The sequence below is a fragment of the Panthera tigris genome, chromosome B4 (assembly GCF_018350195.1).
Source record: "Panthera tigris isolate Pti1 chromosome B4, P.tigris_Pti1_mat1.1, whole genome shotgun sequence".
Classification (NCBI taxonomy): domain Eukaryota; kingdom Metazoa; phylum Chordata; class Mammalia; order Carnivora; family Felidae; genus Panthera; species Panthera tigris.
Window position 1 is genome coordinate 72,711,183 of NC_056666.1, and position 27,254 is coordinate 72,738,436.

General features: G+C 42.7%; 1 protein-coding gene across 3 annotated transcripts in view; it reads right to left on the bottom strand.

The window, feature by feature from the left end:
- The window catches only part of SLC38A1 (solute carrier family 38 member 1), a 68,477-nt gene extending 41,502 nt beyond the window's left edge, over positions 1–26,975 (bottom strand). Inside the window, exons 1-4 of one of the 3 annotated variants that reach the window (XM_042992147.1) lie at positions 26,895–26,975; positions 14,482–14,596; positions 12,269–12,450; positions 10,566–10,779 (exon numbers count right to left, since the gene is read on the bottom strand). In XM_042992147.1, coding sequence (XP_042848081.1) covers positions 10,566–10,687 — 122 coding nt within the window. In that variant the 5' untranslated portion in view covers positions 10,688–10,779; positions 12,269–12,450; positions 14,482–14,596; positions 26,895–26,975. Of the gene's footprint in view, positions 1–10,565; positions 10,780–11,860; positions 11,968–12,268; positions 12,451–14,481; positions 14,597–26,894 lie in introns of those variants that run through there. The other 2 variants (XM_007072929.3, XM_042992148.1) reach the window with 2 other exon arrangements.
- Positions 26,976–27,254: the final 279 nt, after the last annotated feature.

Here is a 27,254-nt window from a genome sequence, read left to right on the forward strand (position 1 = left end):
TTATTTTTGAGAGTGGGGGAGGGGCAGAGAGAGAGAGAGAGAGAGAGAGACAGAGGATCCAAAGTGGGCTCCACACTGACAGCAAAGAGCCCGATGTGGGGTTCGAACTCACAAACCGTGAGACCATGAGTCGGATGCTTAACCAACAGCCACCCAGATGCCCTATAAAGCTGGCATTTAAAAGAATACTGGAGCGGCGCCTGGGTTTCAGTTGGTTAAGTGTCTGACTCTTGATTTTGGCTCAGGGCATGATCTCAAGGTTTGTGAGTTCGAGCCTTGTGTTGGGCTCCTAGCTAACAGCCTGCTTGGGATTCTCTCTCTCCCTCTCTCTACCCCTCCCCCACTCACACACACACACTCTCTCTCAAAATACATAAAAACATTTAAAAAAAAATAAAAATAGGGGCGCCTGTGGGGCTCAGTCGGTTAAACGTCTGACTTTGGCTCAGGTCGTGACCTGGCAGTCCGAGGGTTCAAGCCCCACGTCAGGCTCTGTGCTGATAGCTCAGAGCCTGGAGCCTGCTTCAGATTCTGTGTGTCTCTCTCTCTGCCCCTTCCCTGCTCATGCTCTGTCTCTCTCTAAAAAAAAACAAAAACAAAAACTTGACCCTCCCCCACTCATGCTCTGTCTCTCTCTGTCTCAAAAATAAATAAACGTTAAAAAAAAAAAAAAAAAAGAGGGGCGCCTGGGTGGCTCAGTCGGTTAAGCGGCCGACTTCGGCTCAGGTCATGATCTCGCGGTCCGTGAGCTCGAGCCCCGCGTCGGGCTCTGTGCTGACAGTGCAGAGCCTGGAGCCTGCTTCAGATTCTGTGTCTCCCTCTCTCTGACCCTCCCCCGTTCATGTTCTGTCTCTCTCTGTCTGAAAAATAAATAAACGTTAAAAAGTAAATAAATAAATAAATAAATAAATAAATCTTTAAAAAATTAATAAGTAAAATTTTAAAAAGTATGTTTTAAAAAATTGAAGCAGGAATTCAGAAAGCTCTAAGAATCATCAAATATATTCAGGGTTAATATAAGAACTTTATGGCCTAAATTTCTAATTAAAAAAGAAAATTCCCCATTAAGAAAACAAATGTTATTGTCAAAGAAAGGGCCATTCATAGGTAAACTGTTGTATGTATTAGTAAAACACGTTAGGGATGCTTTTAGGCTCTTCTTCTGAAAATGTCATTGTCCGGCCTCAGCAAGAACTAGTCACAGTGAATTTTTTCACTAATAAACATGAAGCCGCTTGAACTGGACTATTTTCAAGCAGGTATCTTTAAACCGTACACTAGATTTTCATAAGCTGTTTTGAATGATGTGGTATTTCACAATAAAACATTTTTAAATGAAAGACAGATATCATCAATGTTGGTTTACTATAGCTACCTACCTTTTTCACCTTTAATCTAAGAGGTCTGGCTTCTCCCTGGCATTACTTCCCCAAGTTTGCTTCATTTTGCCCTGACAAACTAAAGACAAGCAATATACATACTATAAACTTCCTCTGGGACCATCACCTCATATAAGCAGCACAATCTCTGGCTTATTCCCTTCAGCATCTGCCTGTGTCTACAACCTGTCCAGTTACCGTGAGAGAGCGAAAGGAGGTAGAAGGAAACCTCGGTCTCCTGAAACTCAGGAGAAACTGTGCCACTAAAACCAGAATAGGTTTGACTGTGCAAACCTGAGATTAGATAAGGAATCCAGAGAAGGAAACGCTTCTTCTATTGGGTGGGACTAGCCAGAGGAAACTCAAAGGCAGACGCCTAAGAAATAGTATTGCAGGCTCTTAGCAAGAGAACATAATGAAATTATCTTTGGAGACCAATCTGGCAGCTGGATAGCATTGTTATTAATGATTGGTGTGGCCCTTCTTTTGCCCTTAACATTTTAAATCTTTACACAGAACTGAGGTTTACGGATCTGGCTGAAGAGGGGCAAGGGAAAGGTGTCTTCCTTTTCACACAGGCAGCCCAAAGAAAGTGGATGCTGGACTTGCTAGGGTGAAATGGACTCCTATTTGGCGTTGCTATTAAGTAAAAGGCTCTATTTAATCAGGTTAATTTTAATAACTCAATTCTAACCAAATCTTCATCTAGAAGATCCCTCATTTGCCTTTCTTGTGGAGGGACCTGTTTTCCAAATAGAATTTCCATTATTCTTTTAATGTTTACTTATTTATTTTGAGAGAGAGAGAGAGCGCGCGTGCGCAAGTGAGCACACAAGCAGGGGAGGGGGAGAGAGAGAGAGAGAGAGAGAGAGAGAGAGAGAGAGAGAGAATCCCAAGCAGGCTCCGTGCCATCAGCACAGAACCCATTGCAGGGCTTGAACTCACAAACCATGAGATCATAACCTGAGCTGAAATACAGTCGGATGTTTAACTGACTGAGCCACCCAGGTGCCCCCAAGAATTTCTATTATTTTTAAGTCAAAAGAAAAACCCCAACATTTTCAAAGAAACCAAACCAAACACCGATAAAACGCCTGTGACAGCAGATCTAAGTTCCTAGCCTGGCGGCACTCAGAGCTGGTGGCAGAGGACTGGTGGGCAGGGGATGGGCCACAGACACCTTGACACCAGGGGCATTCAGTAGGGTCAAACATTGTGCAACGTAAAAGGATAAAGAATAAAGTCCCTGCATGATTGCTGGGTCTTTCCTACGGAACTTCTACAGGGGGAGTATGATAAACTGACATACAGTAGCAAGTAACCATTAAAAAGCACATTAGAAAACATGTGTATCAAGTGTCTCCCTGATTCTGCCTCTTCCAGTCTACTTTCTGCGGAGGTTAGGCTTAATAGGTTTTCCCAAAAATCTTCACTGGCTCCCCCACTGAAAAAGCTTCAAGTATGGATTCCCTGTACTGCTTAATTTAATTTTGTCTCAATGTCCCAATCTTAGCTCCCCCTGCTTCTCAAAATGATCTTCCCAAGAGGGGTGAGGCCTGAGACAAGACCAGTGCATTTTGAGAACAGAGACTGAAAACTCTGAAAAACAAGTACAGTTGACCCTTGAACAACACAGGGGTTAAGAATGCTGACCTCCTGTGCAGTTGGAAATCTGTGGGGAAACAGGTTTTGCTTCCATAAATGGGTTAGAAGTTTAGGACAGAAAGCCACCACCATGGGGCGAAAGCACCCAAGGTTAGCTAGCAAGATATTATAATGGGATCACGAGTGATATCACTTGCAGGAAATTACTTTCCATCTGATGCCAATATACTATTGTGCTTTGATCACAAACTCCACTTGCCCCCCAGACCCTTTGCTTCTTACACACATAAGTTAATGATAACTGTCTGACTGTTTTCTCCATGCTCAAGTGTGTAATATCTGGTTTTCTTCATGCTCACCATGTGGGTAATATCCTGTGAGCTCAATAAATACGGAGACAAAACACCTGTTTGGGGCTCTTGTCTCCTCCCTGACATTAGCCTCTCTTGTATTCAATTCTGCATCTGCTCTCTTTCTGGACAAGAGGGCACTCCAGACTCATAGTCTGCAACAGAAATCCACGTATCACTTTTGACTCCCCCAACACTTAACTAGTAATAGCCTACTGGAAGACTTACCGATAACACAAACAATGGATTACACATACTTTGTGTGTTACATGTATTATATACTGTATTCTTACACTGAAGTGAGCTAGAGAAAAAACTGTATTAAGAAAATTATTTCCAGGGGTGTCTGGGTGGCTCAGTCAGTTAAGTGTCCGACTCGTGGCTTTGGCTCAGGTCATGATCTCACAGTTTGTGAGTTTGAGCCCTCCATCAGGCTCTGCACTGACAGTGTGGAGCCTGCTTGGGATTCTCTCTCTGTCCCTCTCTCTCTGCCCCTCCCCTGCTCTCTCTCTCTTTCTCTCAAAAACAAATAAAAACTTCTAAAAAATAAAAAAAAAATTATTGCCAGTACTGTACTGTATTTGCTAAAAAAATTGGACCCGTGCAGTTCAAACCTGTGTTGTTCGAGGGTCAACTACAGTCGGAATCCACTTTCTCTTCAGGAGACCCTCCTCTCAGCCAGTGCAGTTCTGCCTGTTCAAAATACATTTTTTTTCTTTTTTTAAGATTTTAAAAAGTGTATTTATTTATTTATTTAGAGAGACAAAGAGAGAGAGAGACTGCAAGAGGGGCAGAGAGAGAGAGAGAGAGAGAGAGAGGCAGAGACAGAATCCCAAGCAGGCTCTGCACTGATAGCACAGAGACTGACGCAGGGCTCAAACTCAAGAACCTTGATATCATGACCTGAGCTGAAATCAAGAGCTGGACACTTAACTGACTGAGCCACCCAGGCACCCCTGTCCTCCCAGTTCAAAGCCCTCATCTTCCATGAGTCTTCTTATACTCTGGTCTGAATGGAGTTTTCTGACTCTGACCTATTTACTATTTTTCTGTGGCACAGACTGAGCCATGAGGTCACTTTGCATCCCGAGCGGTTATGTGGTGTCCTCACTCCCTCTCCTTCCAAATGTACCTGCCCATGCAGTAGCAACTCAGAAGACCCTCCACAAACCAAATATGCATCTTCTTTTTAGGAATTATGGAGTAGCTTAGGCTGCAGGGAAATCTAGCTCAGTAAGAATGAAGTACTGAAAGAACGCCTCTTTATTCTCTTTGTGTTGTTCCAAAATGTTCTCCTCTTTATATCTCTTTATATCTTTGTATTTCTGTAAACTATTTTCTAAAAACAAATGAAGCCAACCTTTTTTGTAATGGAAAAGTCTATTCAAAATAACTAGGTCATGCAGCTTATCACAAGTTTCTGTTATCTCACCATTTAAAAAATGCAATTGCGTGTTAAAAAGCACTGACCTCTGGCAAAGAAACTGAAATAAAATTTCTATTTACTGACTTAAAAATGGGCTATGGGCAAGGGTGCCTTTGACATGTGGTCTCAGATGATAAAGGTATTATTAAAAAAAGAGTTTCCACAGGGTCGGTCTGTACCCACAAAGCAGAATTCAACCAACTCTTAGGTAGCCAATTGTTCTGCAAACAAAACAAAACAAAACAAAAACCTACAGTGTCTGTCGTGGTGACCTTCAATAGACAAAGCCTTAAAGAGGATGTAGGCGTTATACTGAGGTAGTGTGAAAGGAGGAGAGAAACATAGAACAGTTATTTAAAACCAAAAATAAATCAGCAACAACAACAATCCAGTTAAGGATGGGTTGTACAACAAGAAGAAAATCTTCCTATTGTAATCTCCACCAATCAGGTTCTTACTAGATTATAGTGTTTCATTTGAAGATTCGTCACACAAAAGGGATGAGTGGTTGAACTTAAATGACCTTTGTGAGTTCCTTCCCTGAAATGTTAACAATCTATTAAAAAGGAAAAGGAAAAAAGAACAAGAGCAAAGAAGCAGGTAACAAAGAGACTGGAAAACATGAAAGAATGAAAGACACAGGAAGGCATTTCAAGAGAAGACTGATACAGATGGTCAACGACACATGAAAAGATGATCAACATCACTCATCATCAGGGAAATGCAAATCAAAACCACAATCAGATATCACTCCACACTTGTCAGAATGGCTTAAATTAAAAAACACAAGAAACAGTAAGTGTTGGTGAAGATGTGAAAACAAAGGAACCCTTTTGTACTGTTGGTGGGAATGCAAGCTGGTGCAGCCACTGTGGGAAACAGTACAGAAGTTCCTCAAAAAGTTAAAGATAGAAATACCATATGATCCAGTAATTCCACTATCAGGTATTTACCCCAAGATTATGAAAACACTAATTTGAAAAGATATATGCGCCCCTATGTTTATTGCAGCATTATTTATAGTAGCCAAATTATGGAAGCCACCCCAGTATCCATTCACAGATGAATGGATAAAGAAAATGTGGTATATATCTACAATGGAATATTTCTCAGCCACAAAAAAGAATGAAATCTTGCCATTCACAACAACATGAATGGACCTAGAGGGTATTATGCTAAGTACAATGTCAGTCACTGAAAGACAAATACCATGATTTCACTCATATGTGGAATTTAAGTAACAAAACAAATGAATAAAGAAAAAAAGAGACAAAAAAACAGACTCTTAACTATAAAGAACAAACTGATGGTTACCAGAGGGCAGGTGGGTGGGGGGATAGGGGAAATAGGGGACTGGGATCAAAGAGTGCACTTACTGTGATGAACACTGAGTAATGTACAAAATGTATACAATTGTTGAATCACTATATTGCACGCCTGAAACTAATATTACACTGTATGTTAACTATACTGGAATTAAAAAATAAATTAATGAAAAATTAAAAATAAAGAGAAGACTGAGAAGTAAACAAAGCCTTACTTGATGGGTAAACTCTACTGAAAAGAGAAAAAAAGGAGGGGAAGGAGACTTTAACTGGAACAGGATCCATTAAAGAAAGGAAAGAATTTTCTGACATGAAAACTGAATTCAAGAAGTTATGGAATCTCCTTCCCTAAGGTTTAGACAAGATAATTAAATTTTCAAGGGTCCTTCCAAGTGATACATATTTAGTACATAAATTCTGAAAGATACAGAGGGACCAAAACAAAGGCTAGTACAGGGCATAGTGACAAGAGTTGTCCCAGATTCTTTTAAGAAAAATCTTAGTAAGACACTCAAATTTTGTTAGATGCTTCTAGGGTCGTAACAACACTAACTCTACATCGAGATGAGAACAGCAGTAGATAGATATTAAAATACATGAATATGTGCATGGACACAGAATAATCTACTAATATTTCGACAACTTTAACATTTCAACAGCTTTAAGGTAACAATAACTGGCCACCATGCAAAACCTTAAGCAATGCTGTTATTCCTTGGGGTGGAGAAGACAGACGTGCTTACCAAAGAAAGAGGGTTGCACTGTTATTGATACATACTTTTCTCATACTAAAAGGCTTACTATTGCTGGACACTGCCAAGTACTTTACATGGGTTTTCTCATCTGTTTTCACAATAATTACACGGGCTAGTACTATTATTAGCTCCATTTTAGAGAAATTAAGTAACTTGACCGAAGTCACATTGCTAACAACTAAAACTGTTGAGCCAGGATTTGAATATGAGCTGGCTGAATGCAGAGCCTGAATTTTAACCTACAAACAGTATAACAGTATTGCATTTAATATTCCCCAACGATCCCATGAGGTAAGGTATTATTATCATCCCTGTCCCACAGGGATGGCACTAAGGTTCGAAGCATCAGACCACACAACATCTATTGATGGAGCCAGGATTCAATACAAGTCTAAATCCAAACCATGCACTAACTGTTCTCTGTGTGTGTGTGTGTGTGTGTGTGTGTGTGTCTTTGTCTGTCTCTCTCTCATTTAACAGATATTTTGTAACATCCACCCTGTACCACGCACTATTATCATACCATATCATACCATTACAAGGTATAAGAAATAGAAAGATGATTAAGATGACTCTTTCTCTTAAGCTTACACCTAGAAAGTTTAGAGCTTGCCACTACTAAAGTGTAATCCATGGATCAACAATACAGGCATCACCTGGGAGCTAGCTGGAAATTAGAATGTCAGGACCCATCCCAGACTTCCTGAACCAGAATCTGCATTTTAACAAGGTTTCCAGGTGTTTCATACGCATGTTAAAATATCACCACTACTGGTCTAGTGGACATTTTGAAAGGATTTGCTGTTTCAGGTATAGATTTCTATGACTACAACCCAAAAATTAGGGCATGAAAGAAAACAAATGAACTGGAATAAGGGCAGGTGTCCTAATACCAAAATGGCTCTACTCTATTTTTAACTAAACTTAAAAAGACTATTCTTTTTTTTTTTTAAGTTTATTTTTTTTATTTTTTGAGAGAGACAAAGACAGTGCTAGCTGGGGAGGTGCAGAGAGAGGGAGGAGACAGAGAATCCCAAGCAGGCTCTTCAATGCCAATGCAGGGCCTGATGCAGGGCTTGAACTCATGAAACCACGAGATCATGACCTGTGCCAAAACCAAGAGTCGGATGCTTAACCAACTGAGCCACCAGGTGCCCCAAAAAAAGATGATTCTCATAGTATCCTCGTGGGGAGTTTCTGGGCAAAGTTACCAGTTACATGCCAGGTAAGGAGAGACCAACATTTGTTTTCAACATTCTCTCTAGCTTCCTAAAAAGAGGCAGTGTGACCTAAAAACTCACTCCTTTGGGAGTTGGCTCTCTTAGATTCATATAATTGAGCCTACTTCCCTCTCACCAATGTGAAAAAGCCACAAGAAGTGTGAAAGGTATTTAGGTACAGCTTTTGCAGGAATCATGATGGGTGTCTTTTTTGTTTTTTTGTTTTTAATTTGCCTTTTTTTTTTTTTTTTTGGCTTCTCGTTGTCATATCCTGTTTTTAATTTGAATTGTCCTAGAGCCAGGAATGAAGCAAGATTCATGAACTGTGTCAGTGAAAGAGAGGATATTAAAGAAAGAAATGCCTCACACTGTATTTGCAGCAGCGGAACCAAATTCCACAAAGCAAGCGGTCAGCACCAGCCAGCTCTCCCGCTGTAGCTGCTTACTGCCTGAGTCACAGCCTGTGAGGAAGTGAGCTCACCCAGGCAAGGTGCCCAAGCCACAGGCGAGAATGGATATTTCCAGTCACTGCAAGCTGTAACCTCCTCAAAAACTTAGTATTTTCAGTTTAGTAAGTACAACATTTAAAGATCTGGCTCAGATTCTAAACTGAATATTATCAATGACTCACTTGAAGGTCCTCCAGGTTTGCACTGCTTTGGGAATGAAGCTTCATTATCAAACCAAAGTGTCCTAGTTGTGAAATGGTTAGAATCCCATGCACCATTAAGTGGAGGTCAGCAGTGACTGCGGGACGCTCCAGGTATACAGAGCTTAAAATAGCACTGGTAGAGTTAAATAAAACCAGTAAAGACGATCTTTTTCACTAATGCCCCAGCATTATAGTCAGAGGCAGCAGGAGAGGAGCAGAATGACAGGGATTTCTCACAGTCCTGCGTGTGCCCTTGGACAAGTTACTTTATTTCTCGGTGCCTGAGTTTCCTTATTTGTAAAACGCATTTTTAAACCATCCTTATTTGCAAAAGAATGCATTGCATGAGGTTATAAGGAAAAATGGCAATATATGTAAAAACACCTGGCGCTCAAGAAATGGTAAATATTATTGATAATGACTCAGAAGAGGTGCAAGAAGCAAATTTGCATCCAACAATAAGAAACATCATAACACAGTGAACTTGGATAATAACGAGGAAGTGTCTGGGTTGCAGACTTAACCTCTAAGAACATTTAAGGAAGGGAAAAGGGAGACGAGGCAGGGTCGGAATTTCTGAGTTTGTAAATGATGGCAGCTGAGTCCTTTGCTGGACTTCCAACTGTACGCCGTATCAGAACACAGAGCAGATTTCCAGAAACACTTTCCACAAAGATGCCTGGTGAGCTGACATGTTTTCCTTTTCCTCAATCCCAATTTCCTTCTGACCACCCCACAAATGTATAGATCGGTGGTGATCCCAATTTCCTTCTGACCACCCACCCCCCAAATGTGTCGATCGGTGGTGTTCTAATAAGGGGTCGTGTCTACTCTGCTCTCTTCCCCTGGTCTTTTAGGAGGGCTGCATTCTTCAAGCAAACCACAACACTGAGTCCCAAGCTGGAGAGCGTCCTGCTAAGGGATCTACATATGCTGGCTATAAAATCAGTATGTCAGAGAATGCCTCAGATCACTTTTTTAAAAAAGACACTGGTCCTGGGACACCTGGGTGGTTCAGTTGGTTAAGCATCTGCACTCAGCTCAGGTCATGATCTCACAGTTCATGGGTTAGAGCCCTATGTCAGGCCCTGTGCTGACAGATTCTCTCTTCTTTCTCTGCCCCTATACTGCTTGCACTCTCTCTCTCTCTCAAAATAAATAAATAAACAAACCAAAAAGAAAAAAGACACTGGTCCTACTCTTCTAACTTAAGAAACATAGGACCCGAGAGCTGCAAGGACACGCTGAGGTCACAACTGGGGCCGAGAACTCTGAGGGCAGACTCTTCCCATCTGCCTCCCTACTTTCTCTCACTCGTGCTCTGTTTTCTTTCTGTTTCATGTACTAATTCTCTACTACATTTTCTCAGAGAGCCACTGGGGCTAACCCATTGTTATTATTATTTAAAAGCTGTGTCATAAATGATGCTTGCAATAATGTGTTTGCAGTTTTAAAATGGGAATATTGGCAAATAAGACGTGGACCATTGTTGATTAGTATGTGGGTGAGGGCAGACGAGAGTGTTACACACTCAGATACGGGATGCGGCGAAATTCCAGTAGTCTGTCTAATTCACAAGCACAGAGCTTTGAAAAGTTAGAGCTGGTTGGGGTCCAGTGTATTGATATTTTTTTATTAGACTCAATTGAAAGGATGAATAAATTACTTTCCTATTTGTTTCATCTGCTATTGCATACTGTGCCCAACAGATGTCACATAAGAAATTCAGATTAGATTTTCAAATGGAGCATAACTTTAGTAATGAATAATTCAAGGGAAAAACTGAAAACCAGAATAATATTTTAGAGACATTTCTTTCATTGGATAGAAAGTGTTAGTGGAAAAATACTCACCTATTTATCTGACCATTTTCTACTTCAGTGAAGTCATTGGAATCGTTGCTAATGTTATCATCTTCGGGCACGGTCATGTTTTGCAACTCTGTTAATTCGAGTCCACTTTTGAAATGCATCATGTTTAGAGAGTATCTGTGGTCAAAAAATTAGTCCAAATTCTGCTCTGAGTGTATTACAAAGGGATAGCAGCAAAAATAGAAGCTTGACACCCCTAAAATACAACACAAGAAAACATTATTAAACATATGAATACCGCCACTGATTAAAGATAAACTATTACAAGCAAAAAAAAAAAAGTTTACCGATAATTTAACACATTTTGCTATCTAATGCATTAAAGCAATCTTTGTACATCTAGTTATAGAGGCTTATCTCTAAATTTTATGCCTGTCATAAATCTCTCTCCATCTTAACTACAGAGTGAATCATGTCCTGTAATCTTTGTGTTCACGTTTATAGGAACACCATGTCAGCTGCAGGCAATACCGATGCCCTTTTATGAAACAGTGTGTTTAAAATGAAAGCGACTCAGTTATTTTAGTGCATCTGATCACAGGGCACACACATCGTGGGTGCAGACGACAAAGACACAAAAGCACCTCTGATTTAGCAATCCCAGTTTAATAACAATGCAAATCCTCAATAAATGGCATCATGAGGGATCAACTACCCAACCTGGAGGTCAAGCAGCAAAGGACAAATCTGTGTTTTGAAATTTAGCAAACACTTTATCCATCAACTGCGAGAGATTAAATCAATCTCTTCAATGAAATCACTCCATGTCAGGGAATTAGGGAATTAAAAACTCATACTCTGGGGATTTAGGTTAATCCACCTAAAACTATATTTCCTCTCCAGAAACGAAAGACTTGCAGAGTTCATATTCTCCCCCACATGGATGAGCAGAACTTACATTTCAATGGTGTAGAAGAAGGAAAAGAGTTTCAGACACACAACATCACAAATTAAGAAACAGATGGCAGAGTGCCTGGGTGGCTCAGTCGGTTATGCAGCCGACTCTTGATTTCAGCTCAGGTCATGATCTCGTGGTCCACGGAGTCAAGCCCTGTGTTGGGCTCTACGCTTAGGATTCTCTCTCTCCCTCTCTCTCTGCCCCTCCCTTGTTCACTCTCTCTCTCAAAATAAATAAATAAACGTTAAAAAAATTAAAAAAAGAAACGCAACCTAAAAAGCCAGGTCTATGCACATAGAGGAGCCTCAGCAGGATCATCCCAGTGAGGGGACAGAGACCATGGAATGAAGCAGAATGCCAATAAGTTTGTTCTTTTTACCTCCAATGGTAAACCCTTTTGGATGACATTTTGTCTGATCCTGAATCCTGTAAGATGACGGTAGCCTAGTTAAGAGTCAAAACTCTAGGGGCTCCTAGGTGGCTCAGTTGGTTCAGCATCTGGCTCTTGATTTTGGCTCAGGTCATGATCTTGCGGTTTGTGGGTTTGAGCCCTGCATCCGGCTCTGCGTTGACAATGTGGAGCCTGCTTGGGATTCTCTGTCTCTCCCTCTCTCTCTGCCCCTCCCCACTCACACACATACTCTCTCTCAAAATAAGTAAATAAACTTAAAAAAAATAAAGGGTCAAAACTCTAATGTGCCCAGCTAAGCATCCTAGTATATCCCAAGAAGCATTTTGCGAATTGATAAAATTTTCAGGACCCATAGAAAGTACCTTAGAATGATACCTTTTTTAGAAATTTTCTTCTTCTCTTTCCCACAACCAGGCCACACAGTATTCCCGTTTGTTCATGCAGACTCACATCTAGAATGAAACTTTCCTGGCTCCAGAATCCTTTACAACTTCCAGCAGGGAGATTCCCCCAGTGCTGGGGACCTTCTGTTCCCCTTTGCACCTGTCCTCTTGAGCCTAGACCCCCAAAAGGATGGGGAGAACCTTAGACACCAGGCATGGATGGGGATCCATGGGGCCAGGGTAAATGGACCCCAGAATGGGGGCCTGGAGCTTCCTCCCACACCCCCAGAGAGAGGGGGACATCTTTGTCCTCTGCTTGTGAAGACACTCTCACTGCCCACTAGCAGTGAGACTGGGGAAGGTAGGCTTCAAAAAAAAAAAAAAAAAAAAAAAAGGAAGAAAACATTTCCTAATGCCTCATGTTTTGAGAGCCTCACCTGCCTGCAGGGCAGGGCCTCTCCTGGAAAACAGGAAGCCAGGACAGGGAGAGTTGAATGCCATGTCTCCTGGGCTAAGGCAAACCTGGCAGCTCAGGGCTGATTCTTCTAGCCAGCTAGCAACAGGGCCTCTCTGTTTTCTGTGCCTTCACACAGCAGCAATGTTTACAACTGCCTTTACTTCATAAAAGCTGAAGTGCGTTAACATGTGCTCTTACTTGCTGACCGCCTTAATGAAAGCTGCATGGATGGGCTAGACTGGGCACTTCCCAGGAGTCTTGCCACACTAGCTGTCTCCTGTACAACTTCCTCAGAGTCTGAAGTGACATGAAGTGATACCGATTCAGATACTGAAGTGACACTACAGGGCTGGTAGAAAGTTGATTCACTGGATGGCGTTTCCAATTTGGGTTGAGTCCTTTTCTCTCTCCAAATTGGTAGAAAATAGGACACTGGACAAAAATTTTCTGGGGACAGGAAAGATGGACTGATAATAGATCTAAAGTCTCCTGTTTGAATTTCAACTTTCATATCAATATATATATGTGTGTGTGTGTGTGCATGTGTGTATACAAATCATTTAATAAATGGGCATAAAAGCAAAAGAATAAAAAGACTAGAGGAAGTCCTGGCCACGAAAATATGTATTAGGCAAATCCCAGTACAAAGTTAATCACACAGAATTAATTTCCCCCCCGCCCTTTGGCTTAAAGAGAAAATATTTTTTCACAGTTCTGGAGACCAGAAGTCCAAGATTAAGGTGTCAGCAAGTTTGGTTTCTCCTGAGGCTTTTGTCCATGGCTTCTGGCCAGCTGCCTTCTCTCTGTGTCCTCACGTGGTCTTCCCACTGTCTGTGTGTTGTCTGTGTCTTAATCTCCTTTCTTTCTTTTTTTTTTTTAGAATAAATTTTTATTGTTATGAAATAACCTATCTGAAATCTAACTTGTTCTTGAAAATGAAAACTGGAAAATGGGGTAAATTAACAAAGTTAGTGACACCTCTCACCAAGGCTGAGGTCACATTTAGAAATTACTCTCTATTCAGTTTATTTATTGAGGCTAGATGATTAAGGAATTTAAAAGGTTGAAAAAGGTCAAATTCAGGGATCTGAGGCAGCTTTGTAGAAAAGTCACATTTGGACTGCCTCTTGAAAAAGAATTTTTTTTTTACTGATTCTAAAACTAATACATACTCACTGTATAATCTTTAGAACAGAACTTGCAAAAGAAATCCCACCTGCGGGGGAGCCTGAGTGACTCAGTGGGTTGAGCATCCAACTCTTGATTTCGGCTCAGGTCATGATCTCACAGGCTTGTGAGTTCAAGCCCCTCTGTGCTGATCTCTCTCTGCCCCTCCTCTGCTCTCTATATCCCTCTCTGCCCCTCGCCTTGCCCTCTAACTCTCTCTCAAAATAAATAAAAATAAACTTAAAATAACATTAAAAAAAAAAAAGAAATCCCACCATCCAAAATTGGGCCACTGTTAGATACTGGTGTGTTTCCTCTCTTCTTTTCTTCTTTTTTATTCCCCTTTCCTTCTTTTTCTTTTTCCCTCTCTAGCTCCCTCTCCTCCTCTTTCTCTTTTATTAACATTGGGATTTTAGACTCTTTTTAACCTACTTTTCTTCATGTAGCATTACATTATAGGCATTTTGGAGAATAGAAATGTTTTTTTAAAAACATTACTTCCTTATTAACCAGTAATATAAACCTTTATAGAAAAATTAGAAAATACATGTTTGTAACACAAGTAAAAAGAAAAAAGTCACCTCGTATCTCAGCAAACAGAGACGATCACTGTACATATACAGGAGTATGACCTTCCAGGGCTTTTCTATGCACATAGATACAGTGCCTGGCATACAGCAGGCACTCAATAAATACCTGTGAAATGAAAAGAATGAATACAAATAAAAAATAGGTATACATTTACAAACATGGAAATTGTACCAGAGTTTTTAAAACGTATTTTTTCACTTAACAAGATATGATCTCCTATCCTGAGTTATGTCGAGAAAGTGAACACGGGCCTACACCATTACTGCAAATGCTTGCTTATCTGCTTGACTGTGCGATAAACTGACATCCAACCTTTACTGCTGGACAGTCACACTGCTTGACAGACAAGTGACTGACTAGAGATGGGGCCTGAGCTGAGACGTCTCAGTAAAGGAGAACATGGTCAATGGCACAGAGGCAGGAAGTGCAAGTTGAGCTCAAGAAGCAAAAAATTACAGTTTCACTGAAATACAGAGCCAATTATCAGATCACATACAATTAATTAAAAGACCTAATAGGATCATTGTGTGAAGATCATGATGTTAGCCCAACCATAATTACTATCTCTCAACTTTTATAATAGCTTATAAATTAAAATTTACTCAGCACAGAACATCTTTTATCCTTTACCACAATCTTGTGAGGTACTCTTAAGCAAGCATGATCTTGGTATGCTTATTAGTACATTTTACTAATAGTACCAACATAAAATACATAAACTTATTCTCTATTCTTCATAGTGTTATATATCAAAGGAGAAGATCTACAGAAAAACTTGTCTGGCCTTACATTGCTTTGACCCTGTTTAAGCAAGCAAGGCCATCCCATATAAAGTGACAGTATACTATAAAATATCTGCATGATAGAGACCAAACTATATGGCAGAATAAAGAAAAAATCCAGAAAGATTTCAGAGATATACAGACATACCGATGTACAGAAGGAAGGAAGGAAGGAAGGAAGGAAGGAAGGAAGGAAGGAAGGAAGGAAAGAAGGGAGGGAGGAAGGAAGGAAGGGAGGGAGGGAGGGAGGGAGGAAGGGAGGAAGGAAGGAAGGGAGGGAGGGAGGGAGGAAGGGAGGAAAGGGAGAGTGAGAGAGTGGGAGGGAAGGAAGGCGGCAAGAAAGAGAGCTGAGAGGAAGGAAGGAAGGGAGGAAGGAAGGAAGGGAGGAAAGGAGGGAGGGATGGAGAGAAGGAAGAAGGAAGGGAAGGAGGGAGGGACGGAGAGAAGGAAGAAGGAAGGAAGGAAGGAAGGAAGGAAGGAAGGAAGGAAGGAAGGAAGAAGGGAGATGGGAAGGTGGGAAGGAAGGGAAGGAGGGAAGGAGACAGGTATGAAGGGAGGGACGGAAGGAGAGAGGGAGGGAGGGCGAAAGGGAGGGAGGGAGGGAGGGAAGAAGGAAGGAAGGAAGGAAGGAAGGAAGGAAGGAAGGAAGGAAGGAAGGAAAATAAATGGTTGCCTGGAGAAATTGCTAAGGTTTTACAAAGAGTTAGAACTTGAACAATGTCTAAAAACAGGTGGATTTAGACCAGGGGGTTGGGAAGGCATTGCTTGTACTGGGAACAACACAGGCCAAATATACACAGAACAGCCCTGAGTGACCATTTACATGAACCTACCTAGAGTAAAGGGAGCAAGGTACATGTTCTTAAGTAGTAGAAGTTTTACAGGTTTGGTAAAAGCCAACTGAAAGAAAACCAAACCAAAGAATATACTATAACTTAAACAATGTCCAAAATCACTTTTAGGGATAAATACAATTTCAATTGCTCATGTAGTTTGTGGTGGATCCTGCTCAATATTTGCTCCTACTTCTTTCTAGTCTAGTTCTGTAGATGATGGAAAGTTGATGGCATCCATTCTGCTGGTACAATTCTAACAGGTGCAGCAGAGAGTTCTGGAGCCAACAGTGTGGCTATGGATTCCTGATCATTGGATGTGGCTCAAGCAATGTGTTCCTGGAGCACGCAGCTGAGACAATAAGAAACTGGCTTCATGGTTTCCTGCCTTCGTGACAGAGGCACAAGTAGCAGTTCCCTTAGCAGACTGTTTTTAAGTGGTGGTATTCTGGTAATTATTTCTAAAGACCCAGCCTCAGGCCATCTGCCATCTCTTCTAACAATCTTACAGGTATTTAGTGGTCTGTATTAAATCTCTTTCACTTAACATACATAGGAAGATCTCTTCCTATGCAACATGCAACTAAACCCTAATTGATATTCTTATTTTTATTTCCCCCCTTTCAAACTTTTATGATGGGAACTTCTAAATACATATACAGAATAGTAGACAGAATAGAATAATGAACCCTCATGTACCAACTTCAACAATTATCAGGTCAGGCCAATCTTATTGAAGTTTTACCCCCACCATCACATAGAATTATTTTAAAGCATTCTGATATTGTATCATCTGTAAAATATTTTAGCACATATTTGTGAAAGAATGCTTTTATAAAACAATACCAACAGATCACTATCAAACCTAAAAACTAACAATAATTCCTTAATATCACTAAATGTCTGGTCACACATACTTAATTCTAAAATTGTTATGAATCCCTCTTGTTTTTTTTTATTATTATTATTCTGAAAAACTAGTAAGATCAAACCTTTCCTAGTTCAACTCCTGAGAATCAATTATAATAACTGGGCCGGTAGTTTTTAGAGAGTGTTAGGCCTTCGGACCAGTGATGGTCCTCTTCCTCCTGCCGTCTCTTCCCGGGCCTGAGCCAGTTTACCCACCTGGGATCCTTGGATCACCTGGCTCTTAGCTGGTAATAATGCGAACCCATGAGCTGCTTTTGTGTATCTCAAAAGGCCTCAAACATGCCAAACAGGTTGACTAAATGTCAGGTATCCTTGCTTTTAACTAGATTGCATTAACTTGGTGTGATGATCCTAAATTCTAACTGGCAATTTTATGTTTCTTTGAATAACAAAAATAGGAAATAAATTCATATATTAAGGTTATAGTCAAAACTCATTAAACGGTATCCTTAAGATCTAGATATTGTATCTCATATAAATTATATTTCAATTAAAACAAAAGCTTAAAGGGGTGCCTGGGTGGCTCAGTTGGTTAAGCGTCCAACTTCAGCTCAGGTCATGATCTCATGGTTTGTGGGTTCGAGCCCATGTCGGGCTCTGTGCTGATAGCTCAGAGCCTGGAGCCTGCTTCAGATTCTGTATCTCCCTCTCTCTCTGCCCCTCCCTTGCTCGCACTCCGTATCTCTTTGTCTCTCAAAAATGAATAAATATTTTTTAAAAATTTAAAAAAAGAAAAGCTTAAAACTGATAGAATCTTTGAAAATCTGTGATCTTTGGACCATGGGGAATAATACAAGTGCCTTTTGGTAGTGAACAGGCTGGGAGCCAGTAAGCAATCTCAAACTGTAGATGTTTTCTCTCTTTCTTACTCAAGACTCACGTCTTAACCAAGTGCAAGTGGCCTCAGCCGTGCCAGCAGTTTGAATCACCACTTCCTCTCCGCCGGTTTCCCTGACTTCCGCCAGTTACTCTCAGCTCCATATCTGGGAAGTGACTTTGCCTATAACCTTGAAATACCACCCCCACCCCCTTTACTGCCAACAGTCTGAACAACTTGCTCCTGTCTTCATCACTCCCCTGAAACCACACTCAAGTGGCAAATTCTGGCTATACCAATTAGGAGCTGTGGACCCTGGGCAAGGAGGTTTTCTCTTTGCCTCAGTTTCTTCATCTGCAAACAGGAGACGTGGAATACCCACCTCATTCGGTCGTTATAAAGATTCCATGATCGGCGAGGGGGGGGGCGGTGCCTGGGTGGCTCAGTCAATTGAGTGTCCAACTCTCGGTTTAGGCTCAGGTCATGATCTCACTTCATGAGTTCGGGGCCCACATCGGGCTCTGTGCTGAGCGTGCAGAGCCTGCTTGGGATTCTCTCTCTCTCTCTCTCTCTCTCTCTCTCTCTCTCTCTCTCTCTCTCTTCCCCTCCCCAGCTCACACTGTCTCTCTCAAAATAAATAAGTAAACTTAAAATTTAAAAAAAAAAAAAAAGGAGATTCCGCTATTGGGCACATGGGCAGCACATACACCAGTACCTGGCCTGGTGCCTACAGGCTACTGTGACTATGCTTGCTACCACTGCTATGACTTCTAGTCAAGGCAAGTGGCCTTGTCTCAGTCCTCATTTTCCTCAATTCCTTCCACAACAGGGAGCACTGCTTCCTGACCTCCTCCAACATGCTCCGGAGCACTGCCTCCAGGCCTCCTTTACCAGCCCCCTCACTCCTCCCTTATGCGGGAAGAGGGGTAGCTCTTCGGGCACACGCTCCAAATTCTTTCCTTCTTAAGGTTTCAAGCTCGTAGTGTCAGGCTTCATCCCACAAAGGCATCTTTCCGATTTCTTTCCCCAGTCTTTTTCATCTTATAAAACTAGCATTCCTTTGCATTACGCAATAGGATCTCCCTTGTAAATACTACTTGATAATGATCGAGTCACTTAACATCACATGTTTCTTCATCTGTAAAATGAGAAGGCTGGAGGGAAAGTGGATCTCTCAGGCTTCTTCCTGCTCAGAAAAATTTCCACAAGTTCTTTGTAGACTCCAGCTGCCCGCTGGACTTCTCCACGTGGATGTTTGCCATTACCTCAAACTCTGCATGCCGAGCTGAACACATCACTGACCTCACGCATCAGCTGTCCTATTCCTGTTAAAGATAACGTTCCCTCTCCTCATCACTCAGACTTGGAGTCTGGGTATTACTTTAATGCTGCTGAGTATCTAATCAGTCACCAGCCCCCATCAACATTCTTTCATACGTGCCCCCATCCTCTCTGCCCCTCATTCCTCTCCACCCACAATCCTAACTTGCAGAGTTCAGTGCCTCCGTGCTACCTGCTGACTCTACCCTCTCCCTGCTGCAGACACACGTTCTGGCCCACTTCTCTTCCCCTCTTGCCAACTGTAACTTCCCAATGTCTACAGGATGAAGTCTAATCTCTGGACCCTTACAATGCAACACGGATTGCTCATAACAATCTTTTTAATTTTCTCTCCTGTGATGTTCCTCCTGAACTTTCCATTCCCCACCACGGATCTAGTTGTACGCAGTCTTCTGCTTTGTTCACACCATTCCTTTGGCCCTGAACATGCTTCCTTCCCCCTTCCCGTGAAGCCCATGCTTACTTAAGGACAACATTTCTTTCAAAGCCCAGCTTGTTGACTTTCATGCTTTTTTTTTCTTTTTAATTTCAAACCAACCTTCTCTGTGATATCTTTTTCCCATGACCAACCCACGACAGATTGTTTACCTGTGATGAATTCTTTCAGGACTTTTGTATAGATTACTCATTGGCTTACACAAGGATTCTTATATATCTTAATAGTCTTCTTGCATTCTATCATCCTTCCTAATTATAATCTCAACTCCTTGAGGCAGGGACCATAAACCTCACAGCTCCCTAGCACATGGTAGCAGCAAATATGTTAACAATAATAATGATAACTAAATTTAAAAAGCAAGCTATGATCATCTGTCTGCAGATAATGTATCAGTGATCCCCACAAACACACTTTCTCAGGAAAACAAAATAACAGGTTGACCTCTGTGCATCCTACCTTGTTCACAGTATCCCAACCCTTGCTCTCACGGCTCCCAGAATTCCTCTTCTTTTCTGGTTCCTATATGCTCTTTCAAATGTCTGTTATCAAAATGCCCAGACTATGATGTCCGGGAATTAACCTAATCCACATTCAGATGTTTTGAAACTACTGTGATTTCTCTAAGACAGAAAATACTGATAAACTTCAGAAGTCAATGAAGTCTCTGTATTTAACTGTAAATTTAAGACGACAAACTGTATGTTACATTAAAAAAAATCCACTTGAAACTTAATTTAATGAGAACAGCGAGTGTATCTGACCAGTGTGTATACCACAAAATTAAAAATCTTCCTCAATGGGTTCCTGGGTGGCTCAGTAGGTTAACATCAGACTCTTGATCTCTGCTCAGGTCATGGAGATCAAGCCCCGAGTGGACTCCATGCTGACAGCACGGAGCCTGCTTGGGATTCTCTCTCCCTCTCTACCCTTCCTCCACACGTGTATTCTCTCTCTCTCTCTTAAAACAAATAAATAAACATTTAAAAAAATCTTCCTCATCTACTGAAAATTCATAGATGTAAGTAATTCCTAAAAACACACAGTTGAAAGCAACCTGCAATAGTTCAGCCTTTGAGAAAATTCTCTTTCTTTGCACATGTATATTTTTGCTCTAATTATATTTTTGATTACGGTTGAACTAAAACACTGGATGGGATTTTCTTTGTTATTAAGGCTTAGCTAAGCTATGACAGCTAGCTCCCAACAAAAATACTCAAGAAATAATAGAAATAAGGAGAATTTTAAAGCATCACAAAGTGGTACATGTAAAAAGGATCATTTGTAAAAGAAAAAAAAATTTACAAATATGCCTTTACATGAAAATAGAAAATGGAAAACACACTATTCCCTAATACCAAATGATGTAATAATCCTTGGACAGGTTTTTCTTCCCTCTAGGCCTGTTTTCTCACTTTAAAATAGGAAGATCACATTAACTGATGCTCTCTCAAAGATCTCCTCCAGTTTTAAACCCCCCTGAATTTATGATTCTATAATGTTTCTTAATGGATCGCTTTCAGAGATAAGAAATGGGCTTGTGGACAAATCTTCTGAATAGGTGACTTAGGCTAGAAGTTGTCAGTTCTAGACAGAGAGGAATCACCTTGGGAGTTTTTTTTGTTTTTTTTTTTTTAATAACCTAACACACACCAGTTTCTGATTTAATTGGTCTAGGGTGGGATCAAGCATGGATATTTTAAATGCTTCCAGGAGAGTGTAACGTGCAGCCAGTACTAAGGTCTACAGATGCAGACCAAGGGTTGCAAATGCAAACAGTGCCCAGGTCCACGAGAAAATGGGCAAGACAGACTGGCATAAGGAACCGGAGAAAATGTACCCTATCTAGTTCAGTGGGAATAAGCCAGATTGTCCCTTTTTTTTTTTTCCAACAGATGCAGATTTTAAGTGAAAATCTGATGTTTAAATACTGACAACTAATTCCAAACAATTTTAAGAGAAAGTGTAGGTCACACAAAATGTACTCACAGACTTTATTTGGCTTTATAGTCACCAGTGTACAACCTCAACAAAATGAGTCCCATCAATCAAACACAACTTTTTCTCTGCACTCTGTCCTGTCTCTCCTGCTCAGAGCCTCTTCCTCCTATACCTGGGTCAGAACCTATCCCTTTCCTTTTCCTTTCCATTGTCTCTTTCTTTTCCAATCTTCTTCATCACTCCTAAAACATGGAAACTGAGATCCACACATTTAATCTTTTATGTGTGGCCCTGGCTGTATCACTGGACAGGATTTTGTGCCTGGGAAAATTCAGGTTGTAAATTGTAACCTAAGGCTATGGTCCCATGATGTCAAAACTGGTTGGGTTAGTCAAGTCAGGGAAAAAGTCAGTCAAGCTCACAATTCTGCATTACTTAGACTTTATCAAGCAACATACGGAGGTCTTCATTTGATTTCTGACTTTGTTTTGTTTGCTTTAAAATCTAAGCCACTCAGTCAACTCAGTCAGTTGAGCATCTGACCTTTGATTTAGGCTCAGGTCACGACCCCAGGGTCGTGGGATCAAGCTTTGCGTCAAGCTTGCGAGGATCATGGAGCCTGCTTAAGATTTTGTCTCTCTCCCCTCTGTCCCTCCCCTGCTCGCGCATGCATTCTCTCTCTCTAAAAAAAAAAAAAAAAAAAAAAAATTAATAAAATAAAATCTAAGCCACTGTGATTAGAATCATCCTTGGTGTTTTTAAAAAGCTCCTAAATCTGGGCTCCACCCCAGGTCAACTAAATCTAAAGATCTAGAAATGGAATCTGGGCATTCACTGGTAGCTTTTCAAAGACCCCAAGTAGGTCTAATATGAAACCAGAGTTGAGAATCACTAATCTAACTCATCCCCTAAAGCAGTGGATTAGCAGCACATTTAACTCCAGATAACTGGTCATCTTGGATGACATCTTGAATAGATCTTTTAACTTGTTCAAGGGTTTCCTCAGCAATATTTTCATTGTTATCTTCATAACTCTGCGAGTCAGGGAGCTCAAAAACTATTACTAGCATTGGAGAGATGAGAAAATGAGGCATAAAAACGTTAAATGATTTGCCCAAGTGTGCCCAGCTAGTTAATTGGCAAAGACACATTGTAACTTTACTTGAGGCAGAGTTCCTGGATTGTGAACTTGGTGCTCGCTAAATTTCCCCAAAACATAGTGCCTTTGTGATCACCAAATTCCTTCACTCTCAGTAGGTAACCCTAACACATAGGTGGGCACTAGGAAGTCAGTGACTATAATGTGGTCCGATTTCAGAAATAAGTATAACAACGTTTTTAAAAGCCTCAGTCTAGGGTCAGTGGTCCAAGGTGTCTTTTTCTGAAGTCTATGATGTGATTTTGAAAGTGCTTACTTCTACACGCACCCTTCCCCCCACCCCCACATCCCCTCTCAGAGTTTCCATTAAGGTATTATTTTGAGAAAAGCATTTTGAATGATTAACTATGCACACAATTTCAGAGGTAAGGGGAGCTTTGCTGATCAACTTTCCCAGCACCTCTGATAGATGACAAACCGAAAGTCCCTTTTAATTCAATACATACGCAACACTAACATGGTGCCAAGCACTTCATACCCGTTATCTTAACTACATCGTCAGGCTAACTCAATGAGATGGGTACCACTACCACCACCATTGTCATTCTCTTCATTCCCATTTAACAAACAGAAAACAAGGCAGAAACCCTGAGGTTTAGAGATGCTAAACAAGCTGCCCAATATCCCTGGGCGGTACATTGGGATCTGGAATTCATATCTGACTCAAAGCCTCTGGCCTCATCCCCCCTACCTTCCATCACCGGGAGTGACAAAAGTGCAAGAAGTAAAAGATAAATCCTACGTAAAAAGTAAAAGGAAATGCTAAGAGATGATCAGTGAACACTTATTTGAAAGGGCAGAGAAGTGGCATTTGGGCTAGGCCTTCACAGATACGTAGGATTTTAGTAGGCATTCCAGTCCACAATCAACACCGATATTGAAGCAGAAAAGCAACAGGAAGAGCATTGGGTGAACTGAGAGAAAGAGAGGGAAAGATTCAAGGAGTCAGATCATGGAGGGTCCTGAGTGTCCAGCCAAGGAATTGAGACTGATTTTAGGCAATGGGAACCCCCTGAAGGTTTTTTTTTTTTATTTTTTTTTAACGTTTTATTTATTTTTGAGACAGAGAGAGACAGAGCATGAACGGGGGAGGGGCAGAGAGAGAGAGGGAGACACAGAATCGGAAGCAGGCTCCAGGCTCCGAGCCATCAGCCCAGAGCCTGACGCGGGGCTAGAACTCACGGACCGCGAGATCGTGACCTGAGCCGAAGTCGGACGCTCAACCGACTGAACCACCCAGGCGCCCCAAGAACCCCCTGAAGGTTTTTAGAAGCAAAGTCATTAGGAAAGCAAACTGAGTTTTAGAAATACAGATCTCATGGAAATGTGGAGATTGAATTAGGGGAGCAGAGCTTGGTACTGGAAGAGAGCAACCAGAAAGCTGTTAACACCTCATTCATTCCCTGCTTCACTCTTAACCACATGTCGCACTTCCATGAAGCACTGATTTCTTCAGGGCACCTCCACATCTGTTTCATGGTCCTCATATCCCAACACACTACTCGAATTGCCATGTCTAGGTCAGGTGACAGGAACCTGAACTTGGGCAAGTGGGAATGGAGATGAGAAGACAGGTTGGAGAGGCATTTGCAAGGGCCTTGTAACCCAGGGGATAGGGGAGTGGGTGAGAAGTAGGGAGACGGTAAGAAAGAAGGAGAAGCAGGGGAGCCTAGTTGGCTCAGTTGGTTGGGCATCCAACTTCAGCTCAGGTCAAGATCTCACAGTTCGTGAGTTCGAGCCCTGCGTCAGGCTCTGTGCTGACAGCTGGGAGCCTGGAGCCTGCTTCCGATTCTGTGTCTCCCTCTCTCTCTGCCCCTCCCCCACTCACGCTCTGTCACTCCCTCTCCCTCAAAAATAAACAAACATTAAAAAAACCTTTTTTTTAAAGAAAGGGAAGCAGAGTTTAAAGAAAGGAAGAAAAAAAAACCTCTCATATTTAAACTTGGGAGAAAAGGGAACAAATGAGATAGAAAAAGGAAGGGATGGTCACCAGTAGCATAAAGAAATGAAGGAGGTGGCTAAGGTCTCAATCCAAGAGGCATTTATTAAGCTGCTGCTCTGTGCTGGGCACTAGGGGAACAACAGTGAGTAAGATTGGTTTTTGTCCTCAACTATCACCAGGAGGGAGGAAAATATAAAACTAGATAGCCAGATGCCTGGCCTCCTAGTCTCTGGACAAATGTCACCCTCCCACACAGGCCCCGCTAGAGGGTTATCTATTTCAAGCACCCATCCCTATCATGTGATCCTGTTTTACTTCTTCAATGCGCTAACAAAGATCTGAAATTCATTATATGTGCGTTTATTGTATGTTTCCCCCACAGAAGCAGGAACTTTATACAGTTACAAATAGTTAAGTCCTCAGTACGATATATTTATTGAATGTGCTGGGGGGTGGGGAGAGTAAATAAACCTCATCAAGGTTTCAAGACCTCAAACCAAACTAGGCAAGCCTCCTAGATGCCGAGAATTGAAGCCACTCTGAAGAGTAAAACCCGTTTTGAAGTTGGGACCCACAACCGGTCGGTGTCCCAGCTGGACTGTTTCACATAGCTTTCAACCCACCCCGCGTGAGATGTTTAAGAATGAGGCCGGCCGGTCACCTAGCTCAGGTTTTATTTCCGTTGTTCCTCTGACGTCAGAAAAAGCACGAGTTGCCGCACAGTTTCTTCTATCAAGGTGACAATTACAGCCTCGCTGTGCCCCGCAGTCTGCAAACCATACATTTATTCTCTCCTCCCCCTTATGTTAAAAAAAAAAAAAAGAAAAATTTTAAACTTCACTGCAGAGATGTCAAATCCCCATTTGCGTGTAAATAAATACCGTTTCTTAGTGCTGGGGGTCTTTTTCACTCTTAACTACCTAACATCGCCACGGATTCGTCACAGAAAGTACGTGATCCTGGCGGCTCTAAGGTTTCCACCGGAGAAGCAGTGCTATAAAAACCGGGTCCGCGCCGCAGAGCGAGACACAAAGGACTCTCAACTGTAGCACCACCTTCTCAAGCCCCAGACAGCCTGTGAAAGGCATCCCGAAATGCGGTGACGCTGTGACCGCGAAATTCCTTTTGCCGCCATAGGCTCCCGTACACCCTGATTACAGTTCACCCCAAACCCAGGGGCGGGCGATTCCGCAGGGAAGCAGCGCCCATGCAGCCCCGTAACCTGTGGGGTCGCAGTGGGTGCTCAGCAGTTCGACGCTAGGGAGGCGGATTAGTTGGGGGGGGGGGGGGCCGGGCGCCCAGGGCGTGCATTAGGACCGAGGAGCGCTTTCCTTCCGGCACCGACGCGGCGAGTTCAAAGGCCTTTTGTGGCAACATTTAGGAACGCGAGCTAGGTGCCGGGGACTGGGGGGAGGCGGGAGCAGAGGAGGCGAGGGCAGTCCGCGCCCGGGCCCCGCGCGAGCGGTGGCCTTTTGTTCGCCAGCGGAATCCAGCTCTCAGAACATCACTTCTCTTTCTCCCCTTCTTCATTTAAGAAAGCACCTCTTCGGGGCGGGAAAGGGCAGTGAATCACCGCCGGCATCGTTTAGTAACCTTCCCCCCGCATCCTCCTACTCTAGTCTCCCTACGGAGAGAGGCAGACCTGGAGGAGAGACTGCAAACGTGCTCCTGTTTACTCGCGCTCGGCGGCTCGGTTCCCCGCGGCGCCGAGGCCTCCAGCCCCAGCCGGACGCACGCATACCCCCGGGGGCATCACCTGCCCTCCTCTGGGCCAAGCGGACGCAGGAAATTCCCCCCAAAAGTCCAGGATTCGAGCACTTCTCGCGTACGCAGCAGCGCCCTCACGCCCGCTATACTCCTCCCCCCCCCCCCCGCCCCAGACCCGCGTGGTCCCTGACCCCTCGTATCGTTTAACTAGATAACTAGATCTGGAGCCACACTCTCCCGCTATGAAAACAGACCCAAAAAGTAAGCCACAGCTCACGCAAAGGTGAAATCAGAGGCCCCTGCGCCTCCTTACGCTGCCGAGTGCGTCTGAAAGAACAGAGGACCTGGACTTTTCCTAAAAGCAAAATCCGAACGCATCCGGTAGAGCCGCACACTCATTCCTTCCATGCCCGCATGGGTGCCTTGTACGTTACCGCCTCTCTCGCATCTAAAACATCCCTTTCCTTCCCGCCGCCGCTCCCTCAAGCTCCCCTAGAAAAGCAAAATTGCCTTACCTCGGGCAATAAAGGGAAAAGTGGCCAAAGGAGACCAGGTGTCCGCCCTTCCGGGATTCCCCCCCGGCCGTGTGATGTCCTTTGTATCAAGGTCTGGCTGTCTCGGCCGGGAAAAGGTGGCCTCCGTCAGCGAGGGCTGGGCGGGGAAGCTTGGCGTGGCGTGGCGGATTTCCGAGGAAGGTGAAGGGCGGAGGTTCCCGGCGACCTTCAGGCAGAGCGGCGTGGCCACCCCAGCCCGCGCTCTCTGGCTCTCCTCCTCCTTTCTGGGCCGATTGCATCAGAGTCTCCCCCCACCGCCAACCCCCACCCACACTCTGCTCGCCAGCCTCGCACTTACATCCACACGCTAGGGCGCGGAGG